Source organism: Arachis hypogaea, chromosome 5, assembly GCF_003086295.3.
Source record: "Arachis hypogaea cultivar Tifrunner chromosome 5, arahy.Tifrunner.gnm2.J5K5, whole genome shotgun sequence".
NCBI classification, from domain to species: domain Eukaryota; kingdom Viridiplantae; phylum Streptophyta; class Magnoliopsida; order Fabales; family Fabaceae; genus Arachis; species Arachis hypogaea.
Genome location: NC_092040.1, coordinates 115,207,806 through 115,225,814, shown reverse-complemented (window position 1 = coordinate 115,225,814; position 18,009 = coordinate 115,207,806). Strand labels below are relative to the sequence as shown.

Below are 18,009 nucleotides of genomic sequence, written 5' to 3'. Positions count from 1 at the left end.
TCAGTAATTACGGTGCTCATCTTTAGTCGTTTCATATTTTTTCAAAGTGTACTTTTCCTTTCTATTTTATTTTACGTTTAATGTTATAGTGCCTAAAAAGAGATATTTATTTATTAAAAAAATAAAAAATTAATATTTAATTTAAAAAATATAAAAAAATTATTTTTAAAAATTTAAAATTTATCGTAAAAAATAAGTTAGACAAAAGTTAGGTAATAATTGATAGACACTATAAAATTAATTTTATTTTATTTTTTTACTAAAATTATAGAAACTTAAATCTATGACCTCTTAAATAAGTATGAAAAGATTATACGATTTGAACTATAATTTATTGGCTTTTTTTATTTTGCTACATAATAATAATAATATTATTATTATTATATTAAAATAAGCTATTAAAATTAATTAATAATTATTTATATATAAATATATGTTTGGTTTAATTTATTTTTAATATATATTTATATTTTAGTATGTATTTTATATCAAAAATATTATTTGTAAACTAAAATTAGTAACTAAAATCAATTATCAATATATTTATATATAAATATATGTGTGGTTTAATTTATTTTCAATGTGTATTTATATTCTCACATATATTTTATACTGATAATTTACTTTAATAGCTGATTTTAATATATATATATATAGTATATCTCATTTTATATTAGTAGCTGAATTTAATAATTAATTTTAACATAAAAATATTATTTGTACATTAAAATTAACTATTAAAATTAACTATCAATATATTTATATATAAATACATATATAATTTAATTTATTTTTAATATATATTTATATTTTAATATATATTTTATATTAATAACTGGCTTTAGTAACTGATTTTAGTATACATCTAGTATAATCATTTTAAAATACACACTTAGCATAATAATGCAGCAGTGCAGCACTGTGTGTCTATAACTAGAGCTGGCATTCCCAGTCTAAATGGAACACGTAATCACTTCTCCATTGAGAAGTCGACACGTGTGTAAGGGGGTGGTCAAAGACAAATTGTCTGCTGGTTATGGAAGCCAAAGTGGTCCTCGAACATTGAATCATGAATCATGAATGAACCAGAAAGATATACATTCTTTTTCATTAGATTAGATTTGTGGACCGAACAGTATGTATGCAATGCAAACTGCAAAGCTAACGCTACTCATTATATTATGGGCATTCAAGAACAAAAAATATATGACAAATTTTATTCATTTTTTTCTGGCTATCTCTTTTAACTCTTGCTGGTTTAATTAGCTAGATATATGAAAGGTGAAACACGTTTTCAAATTGGACGCATGAAAATTGAACAGGATGATATTAACGATATAAAAAAAATGAGGTAACGACAGATGCTGCCAGTTTGACCATATGATAAGGTTTTTGTTTTTTTGATAGTGAGCATATGATAAAGTTAGTCACCTCACTACTGGCATTTGAAGAATCCTTGGAAAATATTTTCAGAATCTAATTAAGCTTATTTTAAAATTTTAGTAGAGATATTTTTGTTTTATTTTGAGTTATTTAATATTATTAGGTTAAAAGAGACTCAATTTTATGAATATGGAAGGATTGTGTTTGTGCTACTTTAGTATGGATTTATGGGGTATAAGACAATATGTGGGACAACTTTTTGTGAGTGTGAGGTAGAAGAACTCGGACCATGTGAGTTCTTTGATATAATTTTAAAATTTTGCATGAGAAATCGCATGGTTCATTTTGTAGTTGGAGAAATTTGAATTTCAGAAGATAGAAATCGGACCCTCAGTGTTGCTTGTAATTATTTTTTTAATGAGAGAGAACTCAGACCGTCCCGTTTAGTGAGAGAAAACTTATAGGATCGAGTTCTATTTCACTGACACCATATGAAGTACTTCTCTTTCCAATAACCGAATCCAACGCCATTCTTGCTTCCATATTCAAATTAAAAAGGCATTTTTTCTTTTTTTTTTTACCAATTTTTTTTATAAAAGTAAATAAATTAAGATATCAACATTGTAATTTTGCTCTGTACTCCGTATAATTTGTTGCCAAGCCTTATTTGGAAGGAATTTTTTTTGCCCCCATAAGATAAGATAACCTTGTAGCCTTTAGTATTTTGTTGGTAATAATTTACGTGAATCATACTCAATGAACTTTGATTTGAATACAACTGTTAATTGCTTAACTAGGTATTCCCTGTGAGTCACAAATCCACCTGTTTTGTTACTTAGCCAAAAATAAATGAGAATTAAAGACAACTCATGGGGAAGCATGTAGAGTAGTAGTGAAATCCAATGGATTCATGAAGTGTTCAATAATATAATGCTGGGCAAAAGAGTAATTTCCAATTCTCCATGGCTCCACGGAAGTGGAACTATTATTACTAAAAATATCCATCATTTTTGTGCTTGATTTTATTTATTTTAAATAAATCTGTGAACGTTTTAGAGGCTTCAACTTTATGTGATAACTAAAAAAACAACATTATTTTAATAGCTAAGTGCATTACTATGGTTTATAATTTCCATGAAAAATAAGTTTTGTCCATACATAAAACACCTAATTTACGGCAATTTTTAGCAATATCTAAAAATGGCATTAAAAAAAATAGACTCGAAGAATTAAAAACCTAAAAGGTGTAGAATTGAAAATAATGAGCAACTTGGCAAATGTGAATATAATCCGTGAATGGAAGGGATATAACTCATAGAAGCCAAAAACCATGCAATATAGAATATTCTAGAATCTACAGGGTAAATAATGACAAAACAAACAATTTTTTTTAAATAAAAGTACAAACAAATTAAATCAAAATGAGAAAAAAGGAAAACTAGAATGGTTATTATTCCTCATGGATTTGATTGAAAAGTGATGCAAGCGCTGAAGCGCTAATTAATGAAACATTAGAGTTATGTTTTTTTATTTTCTTTTTAAATATTGAGATTGATAAAATAAAAAATAAAAATCTAATTATGTTTGAATTAAAATAATAAAACATATATATGACTGATTTTAAAAAATAATGATATATGTTAATTTTTTTAGAAAAAATGTATAGTTTAATGTATTTCTAATAAAGAGTGACGTAAGTATATTTCTAAAATTTTTTTTTAAATTAAAAGGTTTAAATATATAATATCAATATAAAATAATTTTATATATATTTTTAATTATATAATATTATATTAATAAAAAATAATATTATATATATTTAATAATATAATATTATATGAATAAAAATAATTATATTTTATGTTAATAGTATGAATAATCTTAGAAAGAAACGGACGTAATTGTTCAAAGAAAAATCTAGAAAATCGGTACTTTTATTAAGTTTTCGCCAATACTTAATTATTAAAAAAAATTTGAGTAATTTTATACTATTAGATATAATTTTATATTATTAAAAATAGAAAAAAATTTAAAATAGTCCCTAACAATTGTCTCGAAAAACAACAAAATTCTTGACCAAAAAAATACATAATCGAGCTTTTAGACTGATTAGCTCCTATACAAAAAAAATTAGTGTTATTTTTTTGGTACAAGAACTAATCAATCTCAAAAGAAAATAATCAGGAGTCGGATTGAATATTTTTTTCTTAAAGACCTCGTTATCCTTTCGAAATAATTGTCAAGTTCCAATGAGATATTCACTCTTAAAAATATTATTAACGGATAATTAATGCTACAAATCACATTAAAATACTTATTAACTACTCCACACTTTAACAGAGTAGCTTCAATGCTTGATCATACATGAACGTATTATTAATCTCTGTGTTTTGCGATTTGTAGTAAGTAGTAAGCACACTCCACCACCACCATATATACCCCCTCTTCTCTCTTCTCTGTTCTCACCCTTTTCCACAACAACAACAACAACATCCTCTCTCTCTTCTTCTATTCTCTTCCTTTCTCTTCTATTCTCCCTTTGTGTTTGGAACTAGTTCAAGTTGAAGTAATGGCGAAGGACGTTGAGGTTGCTGAGCGTGGATCCTTCTCGGGAAAGGACTACCAAGACCCTCCACCAGCACCACTCATTGATGCTGAGGAGCTAACTAAGTGGTCCTTCTACAGAGCCTTGATTGCTGAGTTCATAGCCACACTCCTCTTTCTCTACATCACTGTTCTCACTGTCATTGGCTACAAGAGCCAGACTGACACCACCGCCAACGGTGATGTCTGCGGCGGCGTTGGCATTCTTGGCATCGCTTGGGCCTTTGGTGGCATGATCTTCATCCTTGTTTACTGCACTGCTGGAATCTCAGGTTCTTCTTTCTTCCTTTTTTCTTTTTAATCTTTAATTTTACACCCATTTAGCTATGAATCTTTTCCTAGTCTCAAAACAGAGGATGTTGTTCTGTTTTGATCTGTTCTGTTCTGTTTTTATTGTTCTAAAAGTTTTGATTTTTTCTATCAGGGGGTCACATTAACCCAGCTGTGACATTTGGGTTGTTCTTGGCAAGGAAGGTGTCTCTGATCAGAGCCATATTGTACATGGTGGCTCAGTGCTTAGGTGCTATCTGTGGAGTTGGCTTGGTCAAGGCCTTCCAGAAATCTCTCTACACCAGGTATGGTGGTGGTGCTAATTCACTCAATGATGGTTACAGCACTGGCACTGGTTTGGGTGCTGAGATCATTGGAACCTTTGTTTTGGTCTACACTGTCTTCTCTGCCACTGACCCTAAGAGGAGCGCCAGAGATTCTCATGTTCCGGTAAGAATTTCACTTATTATTACTCTTCTGTGTTCTGTTTTTGCCATATTTTTGTGAAGCATGGATTTACTCAGCCCTTGTAGTTTGTTTACAATAAATTATTACAAATTGGTTATTGGTAAGGAAATATCAAATATATCTTGTGCTTCTGTAGATTTAGCTAGTTGAGGATAATATCAATTCTCAGTTATGAAATTGGAGTTAATATTCAATATGGTTTAGAAATAATTTTAAGGTTGAACTCAAATTGATTTTTAATGATCTAAATTAGACTGCTAAATTTACAATCATATCCTTAAGCTTATATCCCTTAATGATGTGCTGACTTGGCACTTTAATTTTCTATGCTGAATAAAACAAAATAATATTGATTTATATTGATGCCCAATGTTGAAATGATCTCAAATACTAATGCCAGTTAGATCTAATTTGGATCAATTGAAATTTAGGAGTCAATTTAATTTTGACCTTAAATTTTACATTAAAGATTATCTCCATGAAATACTGATAATCTCACTTATTTGTTGCTAATCTTCTACCAATTTAATCTTCCCAGTTCAGTTAGCCACAATTATTTGAAAACTTAGCCATTCCTTTTCTATAATTTTGTACATGCTGCCAAAGTGTCACTCATTATTTTTCCATATGAAATGATGATGTACAGCTCATGTTATCATGCCATTTCCGTTATTGTGCAAAGTTTTGGGCATAGTCAACATATATAATTATTAAAGACTAATAATAGTGCTAGCGGATTTATATTTGATCAACATTATTTGTTTTATTTATAATATATTGTATACATCATATGATATGAAATAGTAGAGGGTCCATCCTTCATAATTAATTCAGTTCTTACCCAATTAGATTCCTTTTTGAGATTGGAAACTATCATTTCTTTCCACCACTTTTTCTCTAGAGACTTCATCCTAAAGAAACAAATTAGGTTGGTTCGGCACTATTAACTGTTAATGGTTTTTTTTCCCCTTTTATTCCTTGTTATTAAGCTTGCCTTTCCTTGCTTTCTACTACTTTATTAATTGATAGTTTTCAATACAAGAAAGTTGGTAACCTTTTTCAGATGGCATATAAGTAATTTCCTATTGAATCCATTCCTTTCTTTCTTTCACCAAAATTACCGGATGCATTATGATTTTAGTGAAGTGAAATGGTAGCATGATTGAGGAAAACAGACCCACTAAACATCTATAAATTTTGTGGTGGTGGTTGATTTTTCATGACTTGTCACATTCAACAATTGAATCTCATCTAATTTTATTCCTCTCTTGAGAAAAGTGGATTCTACGTTGGTTAACATTTCTAAGGCTTTGCTTTTTTAAATCTTAGGGACTTGAAAGCATAACATATCTTTTCTTAACCATTGCGTGTGACTGTTCAAGGACTAAAATTAAAGCCATCATAAATAATTGTGACAATGATGTTTAATATGTCAATTTTCTCAATATTGCAAAATCTAGTGGGAATTTCCAGCCATCATCATCCACATTTGTCATTATCAGCTTTTGGTTCCTCAATTAACTTTAGATTCTCATGTATCCACAGTTCTTTCTTCTTTTTTTGTGGCTTTAATTCAATGTGATCAAAGGTTTCTTATTAATTATTATGTTGCATTTGTGTACTATTCAGGTTTTGGCTCCACTTCCAATTGGATTTGCTGTGTTCATGGTTCATTTGGCCACCATCCCAGTCACTGGAACTGGCATTAACCCTGCAAGGAGTTTTGGAGCTGCTGTTATCTTCAACCAAGACAAGCCCTGGGATGACCATGTTAGTAACCTTTTCTTTTGCCAAAGTATTTTATTTCCTTTGGCCATGGACAACTGTCGAATCTTTGAACAGACAGTTATTCGTGGCCGGAGGGAATATTCTTTTAAGTAAAACATTGGTTGCATATTTTGTTGGCTGACATGTAATTTCTTGTGTTCTTGTTTAGTGGATCTTTTGGGTAGGACCATTCATTGGGGCAGCCATTGCAGCCTTCTACCACCAATTCATCTTGAGGGCAGGTGCAGTTAAGGCTCTTGGATCATTCAGGAGCAATCCCAATGTCTAATGAGCTAATCTTAATTAGTGCAAGTTAAACAAGATTATTGAGTTGATGATGATGGTGGTTGCTACTTGCTAATGTAAAATAATGTGAAGTGGTTGTGCTTGCATTGCATGGTCCAAGGTTTCTTTGAACTTTCTCAACTGCATTCTCTTCAAGGATAACACAGGGTGTAGGGTGGGGGTTTGAAGATGGTGGATCATTGTAGATTCAAGTCTCTTTTCATGACAATTAAGGGAGCCTTTTGTAAAATCCCTTTTGTCTTTGCACAAACACTTTCCTCTGTGTGTTGTTTTCTTTTCTTGGTTATTTTCCTTGTACTCTATTCTATGTTAATGAAAGAATATTTTAAGAAAAATCAAGGTTTACTTGCTGGTGATTTATAACATTATTTATAAATGAATCCCACCTTTTATGTGCCAACTAATTATTAAATTAACAGCATATCTAATGAAGTAGTACTTTTAATTAGCTCAAGTTTTGATGCTGCATAGATTAGTATTAGTTGATCACTGATTAGACACAAACGTTATTCCTAAGTCATGATTTTCTAAGTTTCATGATCCTTGTATGTTGCTTTTAATTTTGGCTAGTGTACAGTGATAGCACATAATTCGAACTTGGAAGGGAAGTGAAAAATGAGTTTGAATAAAGAAAAAGGAGTTTGACTCAGAAGAAAATTCAATATACTAAAATAATGGTTGTGAATAATTCTTGACTGTTGCTGTGGATGAATATTTCCCTTGTTTTTGTGTAGGTGCATAAGGCTAAGGTCCAAATTCATTCTTAATTTTCACAGGAAGTGGGGTGTTTATTGAAAAGTTACAAAAAGTATAGTTTAAAAAGTGAGGAGAGTGGAGGGGCCATGAGATGCATAATCCCTTGAGAACAAAAATGGCACCAATTTCAGCATTAGTATTGTTGGTGTCCTCAATACTCTATAGTTTAAGGGAAGGCCGATCACCTAATTCATCATCAGTTGGGGTTGGGGACTCATTTTTTTCCTTGTGCTTTGCCCTTGTCTACCCTGATATCCCAACCCTCCATGTCTAGATCTCCACTTTCAGTAAATGATCATGCATATGCATATAAAATGTAAGGTAATGCTGGAGAGACAGACAAAACTGTCGGAACTTGCTTTATTTAGCATTTAGTATAAGGAGACAGAAACGACAATTAATGAAGGTTAAATAAGAAAAGTTCTGACTGTTTTTAGTTATTTTTTTTGTTATTAAATATTTTCGTAAAATATTTACTTCTTGGATCTATATTAATGACTAATTTGTTGCGTATTTTAGCTCATTTAAAGGTCTATCACTGGGTAATGAGTTCCTAGTTGCTACATCTACAAGACGAAATTCGAATTTTTAACACTTATTTAAGTAGAGTGAACTCACCACTCGACCAATTCAAATTGATTGGTATCCGAAGAAACTTTGGTTTTTGGTCGTGCCAACAGAAACTTTGTACAAATAGTGGCCCCAAAATAAAAATATGTAAAAGAGCCCATAACGTTTTCTTTGGGCTTTGACCCTTTGTACAAAAACGAGTTTCTTTTAGTGCTTGGCCCAAAACCGAAGTACAAATTCCAAATGGAGAAACAGAAGGGGTAAAATCGTAAAAGGACCAGTATTTAATTAGAAGAATTATGAATAAAATGGAAAAATAATTTCACACTTGTCAATTGCGATAGCATAAAGCATATCTTGAGCCAAGAAAGGATCTGGAAAAAGAGAAAAAGAGATGCATCTATGGCCATCGAAGAATCTGAGAGATTCCTTCAAGCTCTCATACATAAAGAGGCTCGAATGGAACCACCACAGAATGCAACAACAGAAGCAGCAGCAGAAGCAGAAGCTTTTGGATGATGAGGATCAGCAGCAGGTGCAGGTGGAGGTGGAGGTGGAGGGTGACTCAGCATCCCAAAACGACGGCGTTTCCTTTGCTTCCATGTGCCAAGACCTCATCTTGCTCCTCTCTTGCTGCTACTGTTGCTTCTGCTGCGGTGGTATCTACCTCTCTAATCTAACCCTTACCTTTCTTTCTTTTTGCCCTATTTTCAATTTTAATTGCTCTTATATGATATCATTAAATTATTTAGAAGTTAGATCTAATTTTTACTTCTTTAACACAGTTGATTTTTGAATTGTAATCTTGTGTTTTTCCTCTGAGTGAAGTAGCTAAGCTGTAATTAGTTATGCAGGTTGGTTAGAAATAGAATCAGTTAGTGACAGCTGGCAGAATTTGTTATTCAGTTGTAGTTAGTTTCTTATAGCAATGTATATATATGTGTGTAAAAGGTGTGATTCATCACTAATCAACCCCTTGAAGAATCTCTCTTCATCTCCTTAGAGCTCAGAAAATTCCACAATGATCATTTGAGTTTTAATATGATTAATCTTAAGCGCACTGAACTTGCTCTTTATTTGCACGTCCTTTCTAATCTAAATAGTGATTTGTTTTCTTTTGACTTGATTTTGAAGCATGCGTTGAAGAGAAATAAGCAGTTACTCCTTGCTGGCCTTCTATTTGTTCAAAGTACAGGGACCCAATTCTTGAAGCGTCTTGTTGGTTTTCTTGTAATATTCAGATTACATCATACCATACACTATACAGTGTACTAAATACATAATTGTGGTGTGACAAACTTGTAAATAATGGGATAAGATTTTGTTGTCGTTGTTGTAGCAAGTGATCTATTTCATTTTGTTTTGTTTTTATTTTTTAATCTTTAACAACTTCTCACGTTATGCTTGAGGCATTCCAACGGGTTTTAACAACTTGCTTAAATTAGTGATAAGAAAACAACAGAAAGCTCACAAATATTTCCACCAATTTCAACAGTTTGTACCATCTATTTGACTTCAAAGGTTACATGGAATTATAATGTTCTTTTAGTAATTATATATACCATTGATGCCTACTAAACGCCAATATGTGTTGCAAGAATCAAATGTACCCACGTATGTATATAATGAGCGGAATATCATTGGATGTAATTACACCGGTATTTTATATGATCATGATCATGGTAAAGATTCTATATGGAATTCGAAATGTTAAGGAATAAGGACTCTTCTTCTTTTACAAAAATAACCGAATCTCCTATTTATAGACATAGTCACAGAGATTAACCTCATGATTCACAGGCTAATGATATTTATTGTGAAAATGTAATTAAAAATTAGCTAAGAATAATGAAAAAAAAATGTGAGAAATAACATAAAATGCTTTGGTAACCTTCTGTGGTCATTATTTAACATGATAATTACTTAACAGCAGTGGAAGCTCCTTAAAGCATGGCTAGAGACATGGTAATAACTATGCAATGCTGTTGAAATGGTCAGTTGGGGATTTCAGATCTATTTTTCAGTTTCTGCATTGTTTGCTTTGTTGATTACAGTTTGCAATTGCCTTATGGTGTGCATGTTCTTGAAGAAATGGACGAGATTGTTGGACACATTGAAGGCAGATATGACGTATCATTGGCAGACTCCACCATGATGTGGATTGTGCAATACGGCATGAACAAAGCTCAAGAAAGGATGAAGACGAAAACCGGAGTCATCGAACGCTTGAATGAGATATCAAAGTTCTATGAATTGGCAGTGATGCAGCTTGAAGGATGCCTCAACATTGTTAAAGCTGGGACAGAAAACAAGTCTCTAGAAAGCAATCATGAAGAAGTACTTGAAGAGCTAAGAGAAATCAAAGATCGCCTCCAAGGTCGCCTCGAGGAATCTGAATTGGCCATATCAGAGAAAGACAGAGAGTTGACAGAGCTTAAAGAAAGAGGGCCAATGTCTCCGTCTTCCGGCCCTGGAACTGGGACAGCTACAAGTCCAACTTATGAGAATGATCAAACAACAAGAAACAAGCATAGTAAGGGAGATGTCCAAGAATTAAGGACTTGTATGGATCAACATATGCAAAACATGAAACAAAGAGTTGAAACAAAACATGGCAAGTCAGGTGAGGCATCACAGAGTGGCATCGACAGGAAAAAGATCGAAGAGATGGGTTCAGACATTGGAATTCTAAAGCAGACTATGGATCTTGCTTTTACCAAGATGCAGAGTGCTCTTGTCTTGTGTGAGATGAGGCCAAAGGAGAGGCAATGGAAGTTGGCAATCGAAAAAGATGTTATGTCTATTTTGATTAGAAGTTTCTTGAGGGAGTTTCAAGAGAATGCTGATGCAAAAGAGAGGAAGAAAGAGGATCAGGTTCTGAAACATTGGCAGGAGCATTATTGGCCACAAATGATGAATGAGGTTACATGTCTGCAGTATGAACTTGCCAATTTGAATGAAACATGTGCTGAGGATTCTGACTGCTCGGCGCTTTCTTCGCCAACCAAGGCTTCCCAGGACGAAGGATGTTTCGAAAAGCCAAGGTCTCCTAAGAAGGTGGATGAGGCAAAGCCGCCAAAAGTGGAAGAGAATGAAGACGGGAGTAACATTGTTGCTAAACTGATAAAGAGTCATGAGTCTATTATTCGCAGAACGAAAGAAGAAATGAAATTGAGTAAGCTTGGACTTGCACAAGACAAGAAGGCCTCATCCTCCAAAATAAGAAGGGAACGCCTCAAAGAAAGAATCCGTGCCGTTATAGAAAGATTGGATAATCTTACAGATAGGAATGATGAGATGAGTGAATCTTTTCGTGAAAGCAAAACACTTCCACGGAGGAGGTTATCCGAAATATATGAGACTGATATAGATAACAAGGATACTGATCACTGGGGAAGCACCTGGGAGAATGAAATTGGAGTATTCAATGCAGGAAAAGGACAGTTGTTAACAACAGAAAAGAGATATAACACAATGGCAAGGTCAAAAGCACAAGGCATTCATGGTTCTGTAGGTAAAGGTATGGTAGAAGAATTTAATAGTATATCATATAGTTCTGCCATTGAGATGCTAATACAGGAGAGTGTTTTTAAATGCTACTTAATTAATCAGTGGAATGAATATACCGAAGAAAATATCATTGAAAGGAAGATTAGTGATGATATAATTCGGGTTCTCTTCTCTGAGGTAGCTAAGGATATCAGTTCTAATCCAGAATTTGCCTTAACCAAGTGTCAGTGTGGTAAAGCTGAGGAATATGGTGTACAAGTACAACGTTCGACGTGTAGTAACCAAGAGGATGAAATAGAATGCACCATAAGGGAGGATATATGCTCGCTTATGTTTAGGAAAAATTGTGAGGAATTCAACACAGTAATGGAAGGTTGTAATGTTGACAGCACAGTAAGAGAAGAAATACATTGGATTGTTTTTGCAGAAACATTGAAAATTTTCGCAGATATAGCCAGTTATGCTTCAAGAGAGAAAAGAGATAACAACACCAGTCTTGTAGATCAGTTACAATTTATAATTACAGAAAGTATTCTGAAGGAAGATGTTAGCATGGTTGTCTTCAAGGCCATGCTTAAGGAGTGGAAGAATGAGGCAGAAAACTACTACATGGAGAACTTGATAAGGGAGCAGATACACCAATTCATAATGGTTGAGACATTAATTGATGCTATTCTGTTATCCATGGAAGTCAAATCACAAGGTCATTACAACATAAGTGGAGATAATTATCCTACTGTGATGCTAAATCAAGTTCTGGCAACACAGGGAGAAGAGAACATGACCATTGTATTGCTAGAGTCTCTACTTAGATGTTTTGAAGCTGGAGAGACTCTGCTGCTATGTGCACAATCAGAGATCAATGAACACAGCAAACAACTGGACTTGGGTTCGGAATATGGTGACCTACATGAGCATGAAATATTTGAAGATTTGATAACTGGGGAGGAAAGAACTTTCTTTTCACTAAATAGCAAGGTAGAAAATGTCTTGCAACAATTAGGTATAAGCAAGGCACTTCTAAGGGAGTTAGGCAGCAACTTAGGCCACAGACTAAGCAACTCAGAAAGCTTTCATCATCACACATCATCTATTGAAGAAGAGTATCTGCATCCTGCTTCTTCAGTTTTCTTGCCCCTCTTGAATCTTTCACGAACATTTCCGGAATTTGAGGTGATGGTAAGCCAAAACTTACAGATGATGACTGTGAGGTATTTCGAATTCCAATATCTTTTATATGCATAACAAACATGTACCAATCTCATGCTTCCTCTTATACTTTCCCAAAAATATGCTTATAGATTGGAAAAGATGAAGTGTTGTTTAGATTCGGTTATTGAGTTAGTTGATAGCTTGAGAAACAAACAATTGCTTTACCAAAAGGCCTTCATCAGAAGGTGCCAGAATCTCCAAGATGCTGAAGCTGAGGTATATATCACAATCTCACATATTTATGTTCTGTATTAATTAATTAGTAAGCACTCACAGTTAAGCATTATTGAAAATGGTCAAAATGAAGTTTGCATGCTGAAATACAGGTTGATCTTCTTGGTGATCAAGTGGAAGAACTACTAACATTACTTGAGCAGATTTATGTAACACTTGCTCTGCATGCACCAACTTTGCAGCAGTACTTTGAGGTAATGAAATTCCTCTTCTATTTGATTTTCCAGTTAAAATCATATCATGTTCTTAGTTCATATGTATCTTTTCTGATTTCAATTGTTCTAATGTTCAACAGGTCTCTAATATTTTGGAACTAATAAAAGCAGAACTGATAAGAGGAGCATCTCAGACACTTGCAAGTGTAAACTAGAGAATAGTGACTTTAACAATGAGTACCAATGTATTGTGCTCGATATAGAAAGTAACTGAAAAAGTGATTGTACTTTATATTTTGTTTTGCATCAGTGATAAAGTGTATAATCATTAAGATGACATTGTATCATAATACCATTTATGAATAGAATTAAAAGTTGTATAAAACACTTTATGATACAAGTGAGGGTATCCCCAATAGTGGAATTGATTACTGCAGTTTAAGTGACCTTTGTTTGAATTGAGAATCCAACAAACTGTAGCGGAATATACAAGAAATGATCTTAAGATTACGAAGGAATGCAACAAGAAGAAAGTTATAAGACCCGTTGAAAAGAAAATCAATATAATAATTTGGTCAAAGAAGACTTTTAAACTATCTGTTTCAAGCTGTCAACTAATATAGTTATGTTCAACTGTCTCGAGATATTCATAATTGAATCATAGGCCACTGCAATTTGCAGATTTTCAATTGTTGACACTAATATAATAGTAGCACATTGTGTTTACCATTGGAATTTCTAAAAATTGCATGCTTCAGTCCCTCTCAATCTTCAGAAACATCCAAGGACCTGTGCCAAAAACTTTGGAAATGTTGTACCATGAAAGACGTCAAAAACAATGTTTGGATGAGGAGGACAAAGAGTAGATTCTAATAAGCATAGAAATTTTCTCCATCTTGAAGTTGAAAAAGCTTGATGCCTTTAAATGCTGGTCATGCCTTGCATTTAGTGTAAGAACAAACACCATGGCAAGAATAATGAGAAGTAGCTGGCTAAGTCTCCTAGTACTATATCTAGTGTCAGCAAATTTGATGAACTCTTTGGAGGCTCAGCTTATGTCACCAGGATCTGCACCTGCACCTGAAGGTCCGGCACCAGCACCTGAAGGTCCGGCACCAGCACCTGAAGGCCAGGCACCAACACCTGCACCCGTATCTCCAGCACCAACACCTGAAGGTCCGGCACCAGCACCTGAAGGTCCGGCACCAGCACCTGCACCCATATCTCCAGCACCAACACCAAAAGCTCCAGCACCAACACCTAAATCTCCAGCACCAGCACCAAAAGCTCCAGCACCAACACCTAAATCTCCAGCACCAGCTCCTCCTGCTCACACTACACCAGCACCAGCACCTGCAAGTCCAGGGGGTGGAGGAGGCTCATCTGGTCTGAGTGGTGGACAAAAGGCAGGAATAGTAATAGGAGTGCTGTTGGGAGCAGCTCTGATAGGATTTGGAGGGTTGGTTTATAAAAAGCGCCAAAACAATATCAGAAGAAGCCATTATAGCAATGCAGCACAGGATTTCAATCTTTGAATTGGCTAGTATATATCTTGGTTCTTCTGTTATTCTTTTTTTTTATGTAAGGTCATTTTTTTTAATGGTTTAATAAGAACTGAGGTAGAAGCCTTGTTCAGAGTTGCATGGACATTATGGATAATCAGTTTTAATTTTGTTCTTTAGATTGAGAATCTGAAAGTATGCAGTGTAAAAGTACGAAAATAACTTTTTGTCCATTATAAAATTCAAAATATATAAAATTTTCAAGGCACCTTAGTATTCAAAACAAGAAGAAAAATGGATATTTATGAACAGATTACAGATTGAGAAGCATATTGTATGCATCCTAAAGAAATTCAAAATCATCTAGCATAGTTCAATCATGCAGAGTTGAAGTAGCAAGTTCTATATTCCTTCAACAGTGCTTTCACAAACTATCAGCACCATGACATATCTCCTCTTTCCTTCAAAATCAACCAGCATAGTTCAGTTGCCAAAGCAGGAGGGAGTGCTTTGTAGAACCTACCTCAGTACCTCTCATAAGAAACCAAGAAGTATATTATAGGTGCAATGCTAGTAAATCATGAATAATTTGCTCCACCACAATGCCACATGCAAATAGTCCAACCACAATAAGTGCAGGCCTAGCATTTGACAACTCCCTTTCCCCAGAATGTTTGGATTCACCCTTGTCCATTGCCCATGCCATCGCCGGTGGAAGAACTCCATAGAGCACTGACATGCAGTAGCCCCCCTAATTCAGAATCAAGCATCAACAGTCACAAAAATGCAGAATTGAAGTCTCTTATATGTAAATGACTCTAGTATACTTAAACTATTGCATAAAGGTTAAGCTATATCTTTTGGTCTAATAATAAGCACTTGATCCAACAATGCTTAAGAACCAGACCATCTCAATGAATATATATTAAAGACAAACTAATTCCCAATGCCCCATTAAAGATAGAATACCCTCTTCCTCAACTTACAGCAATATCTGTGGCAGCTGAGAATGCATCTGGAAATGTTGTTGAGACAAACAAAGAAGGTGCAACTACCATTGTGACAGCTGTAAGATTCACCTTATTCCTGCCCCACCAATTTCCCTGCCCAACCAGCTCTGTTCATCAGTTATAACGATTGTGATCATGTCACATAGTTTTTATTCTCTGATCAAAATGTTCTAGTTACATTACATATATGTAAAAAATTACCTTTTGTGCTGAAGTGGAATGCCAAGATAAGCTTTTCAGTTGCTCCTTAAAGAACTCTGAGAAGGCCAGGAGGGTGCCAATAAGAGATGTGCCTAGAGCTAAAAGAGAGAATGCTCCAACCATAAGTGGAACACCACTCCATCTCACCCTAAGCCATTGACATTTATGAACTTTTAGTTATCCAACTTCCATTTCTAAATTTCTCAGTATTCTCTCCAAATTATTCTGCAGAAGCTGAATTACCTGTATAACAACTCAACCGGATCAATTACTTGTTCAGCTTCAGCTGCTAAACCAAGTGCAACTGCATCCCAGACAAGCAATGTCACCAGTGGAACAAGACTACCAAGAATAACCGAAGCTCTTATGCGGGTAAGATCACCTTCCAAATAAGCACAAAGAACTGTAAGGATTTGAAAAAAACAGTTACTGATCTCATGCAAGAGTACTTAGGGAGAATAATAAAGCCAGATAAAAATTTTCAGATTCTTACCTGGTGCTATATCATGATACACAAGGGAAAAAATAATTACAGGAATGGTTGGTGGAACTTTTGTCCAATCATTGTTGCCCCCTACTCCTGACCATCCCCCAAACAGAACAGCTACCACCTCAATAGCCAATAATAAACCTGCTAACAAGAATCTAAAGTGTGTCATGTTTGCACAATGCCAATAAATGCAAGTAAAAAAAGAAATGGTTCTTCCAAAGTTTTTGAAGGATGTTAACAAATCACAATTCACAAGCAGGCATAGTTCAAATGTTTATGTACCAATCATGGAAGCAGTTAGATATTGGTTCACTTGATCTGTGGCACGAGTTCCTCCAAAGCAGACGAGCATTGCGAAGAGCGAGGCAAATAGACAACCAGAAACTGGTGCTGGGATATTCATCAATTTGAAAAGGATCTCCCCAGACTTGGAACAATAGGCAACCATGGAACTATATGCCAAGAAAACATAAGCAATAGTTGCTAATGATCCACCCCAAACTCCTAGTGTTTCTTGTGCCATGGTTCTGATAGAAATCGCCTCCAACTCATTGTCTTCCTCTTCCTTTTCTTTGTTTCTCATCAGAGCCACATTGATTTCAACTAGCAAAAGTGCTTCAATGAGGAGAAAAACCCAACATAGAATCACTGATATAGAACTTGGAATAAATCCCTGCAATTATATATGTGTATTGCACAATATATTTTAGTTAGTCAAATAACTTCAACTATATAGGACATTTCTCCTGTCGAGTAAGAACTAATTTGATTGATAATTAACACATTACACTAAGATACACAAATATTTCACTTTTATTCACATATGTATACAGTATCCATAAATGGTAAATTATAAATACCATAAACTAATTTGATCTAAGCTTAAAGTTACACAGACTAAAATTGAGAGTTTATTTGAGAAAAGTGAGTATTGTACAGCAGGAGAGGCTTTCTGTGGAAGTACAAGAATCCCAGAACCAATGCTAGTACCAATGATTAGAGCTACTGCACCAGCAACACTACCCTTCTTCTTGGTCTTCTCAGCAAAATTGCTTAACTGAGTGCAGCATTTCTCTGCCTTTCTAGCATAAGAACCCTTCTTGCTGCAACTCACTGATGGCTTTTGCTGTTGTGGCTTGAGGAAGTAGCACAAACAGGTCCCATAGCTACTGCTTGCAGGAATTCAAGACACATGAGGGAACTTAAGAGAATATAAGAGTTTGAGAATTGTTGTGAAACATATCATACTTGCTTATTTTGAAGCTAATAATTTTCCTTGGTGGATTTGTTGCTGCCCATGATGAATTTGCTTCTGCATGTCTCTGAATTTTGAGATGTAAGTATGATGAAGAGCGAAAATGAGTAATGCATTGTGAATCCATGAGTGGACCAAGTGACGCATGGTTAACGTTAATCAATTGCTTGTTCTGTGATCTCCAAATATCTTGGAAAATGGTCCCCACCATGCTACAAGCCTACAATAACACACGTTTTTTGGGGTCCGGGCTTGATCCAAAGGACAAAGCCCACACAAAAAATAAACGTTTTGTATTTCATGTGAAAATAATTGC

General features: G+C 34.3%; 4 protein-coding genes across 6 annotated transcripts; 3 read left to right on the top strand and 1 right to left on the bottom strand.

Annotated features, from left to right (window-relative positions):
- The first annotated feature begins 3,500 nt into the window (after positions 1-3,500).
- LOC112803079 (aquaporin PIP2-1) lies at positions 3,501-7,133 on the top strand. Its single transcript, XM_025846550.3, has 4 exons — positions 3,501-4,259; positions 4,412-4,707; positions 6,355-6,495; positions 6,662-7,133. The coding sequence occupies exons 1-4, from the start codon at positions 3,953-3,955 to the stop codon at positions 6,779-6,781; spliced, it is 864 nt and encodes a 287-aa protein (XP_025702335.1). The 5' UTR covers positions 3,501-3,952; the 3' UTR covers positions 6,782-7,133.
- Positions 7,134-7,267: 134 nt separating this feature from the next.
- On the top strand, positions 7,268-14,867 carry LOC112803078 (uncharacterized). 2 transcript variants are annotated; one of them, XM_025846549.3, is made up of 5 exons: positions 7,268-8,783; positions 9,259-12,845; positions 12,936-13,062; positions 13,173-13,274; positions 13,376-14,867. In XM_025846549.3, exons 2-5 carry the CDS (start codon positions 10,216-10,218, stop codon positions 13,448-13,450), a joined length of 2,934 nt encoding a protein of 977 aa, XP_025702334.1. In that variant the 5' UTR covers positions 7,268-8,783; positions 9,259-10,215; the 3' UTR covers positions 13,451-14,867. The 2 variants fall into 2 exon arrangements, with proteins under 2 accessions (XP_025702334.1, XP_072092584.1); XM_072236483.1 differs by lacking the exon at positions 7,268-8,783 and having other exon boundaries at positions 9,988-10,117; positions 10,214-12,845.
- On the top strand, positions 14,173-15,487 carry LOC112804059 (uncharacterized). Its single transcript, XM_025847493.2, has one exon. The coding sequence runs from the start codon at positions 14,201-14,203 to the stop codon at positions 14,768-14,770; it is 570 nt and encodes a 189-aa protein (XP_025703278.1). The 5' UTR covers positions 14,173-14,200; the 3' UTR covers positions 14,771-15,487.
- Positions 14,949-17,844, bottom strand: LOC112803077 (uncharacterized). 2 transcript variants are annotated; one of them, XR_003202644.3, is made up of 8 exons: positions 17,687-17,832; positions 17,376-17,607; positions 16,721-17,111; positions 16,442-16,579; positions 16,192-16,351; positions 15,949-16,096; positions 15,724-15,854; positions 14,949-15,488 (listed from the first exon to the last, which is right to left on the bottom strand). XR_003202644.3 is itself a non-coding variant. In XM_025846547.3 (8 exons), the coding sequence occupies exons 1-8, from the start codon at positions 17,818-17,820 to the stop codon at positions 15,294-15,296; spliced, it is 1,515 nt and encodes a 504-aa protein (XP_025702332.1). In that variant the 5' UTR covers positions 17,821-17,844; the 3' UTR covers positions 14,949-15,293. The 2 variants fall into 2 exon arrangements, 1 of the variants encoding a protein (XP_025702332.1); XM_025846547.3 differs by having other exon boundaries at positions 15,724-15,840; positions 17,687-17,844.
- Positions 17,845-18,009: the final 165 nt, after the last annotated feature.

Coding starts and splice junctions, on each gene's coding strand:
- LOC112803077 (XM_025846547.3), bottom strand. CDS start 17,820: ATGGATTCACAATGCATTACTCATTTTCGCTCTTCATCATACTTACAT. Junction 17,608..17,686: donor ATTAGCTTCAAAATAAGCAA/GTATGATATGTT, acceptor TCCTGCAAGCAG/TAGCTATGGGACCTGTTTGT. Junction 17,112..17,375: donor CACAGAAAGCCTCTCCTGCT/GTACAATACTCA, acceptor ATATAATTGCAG/GGATTTATTCCAAGTTCTAT.
- LOC112803079 (XM_025846550.3), top strand. CDS start 3,953: ATGGCGAAGGACGTTGAGGTTGCTGAGCGTGGATCCTTCTCGGGAAAG. Junction 4,260..4,411: donor CTGCACTGCTGGAATCTCAG/GTTCTTCTTTCT, acceptor TTTTTCTATCAG/GGGGTCACATTAACCCAGCT. Junction 6,496..6,661: donor ACAAGCCCTGGGATGACCAT/GTTAGTAACCTT, acceptor GTTCTTGTTTAG/TGGATCTTTTGGGTAGGACC.
- LOC112803078 (XM_025846549.3), top strand. CDS start 10,216: ATGGACGAGATTGTTGGACACATTGAAGGCAGATATGACGTATCATTG. Junction 12,846..12,935: donor TTACAGATGATGACTGTGAG/GTATTTCGAATT, acceptor ATATGCTTATAG/ATTGGAAAAGATGAAGTGTT. Junction 13,063..13,172: donor TCCAAGATGCTGAAGCTGAG/GTATATATCACA, acceptor GCTGAAATACAG/GTTGATCTTCTTGGTGATCA.
- LOC112804059 (XM_025847493.2), top strand. CDS start 14,201: ATGGCAAGAATAATGAGAAGTAGCTGGCTAAGTCTCCTAGTACTATAT.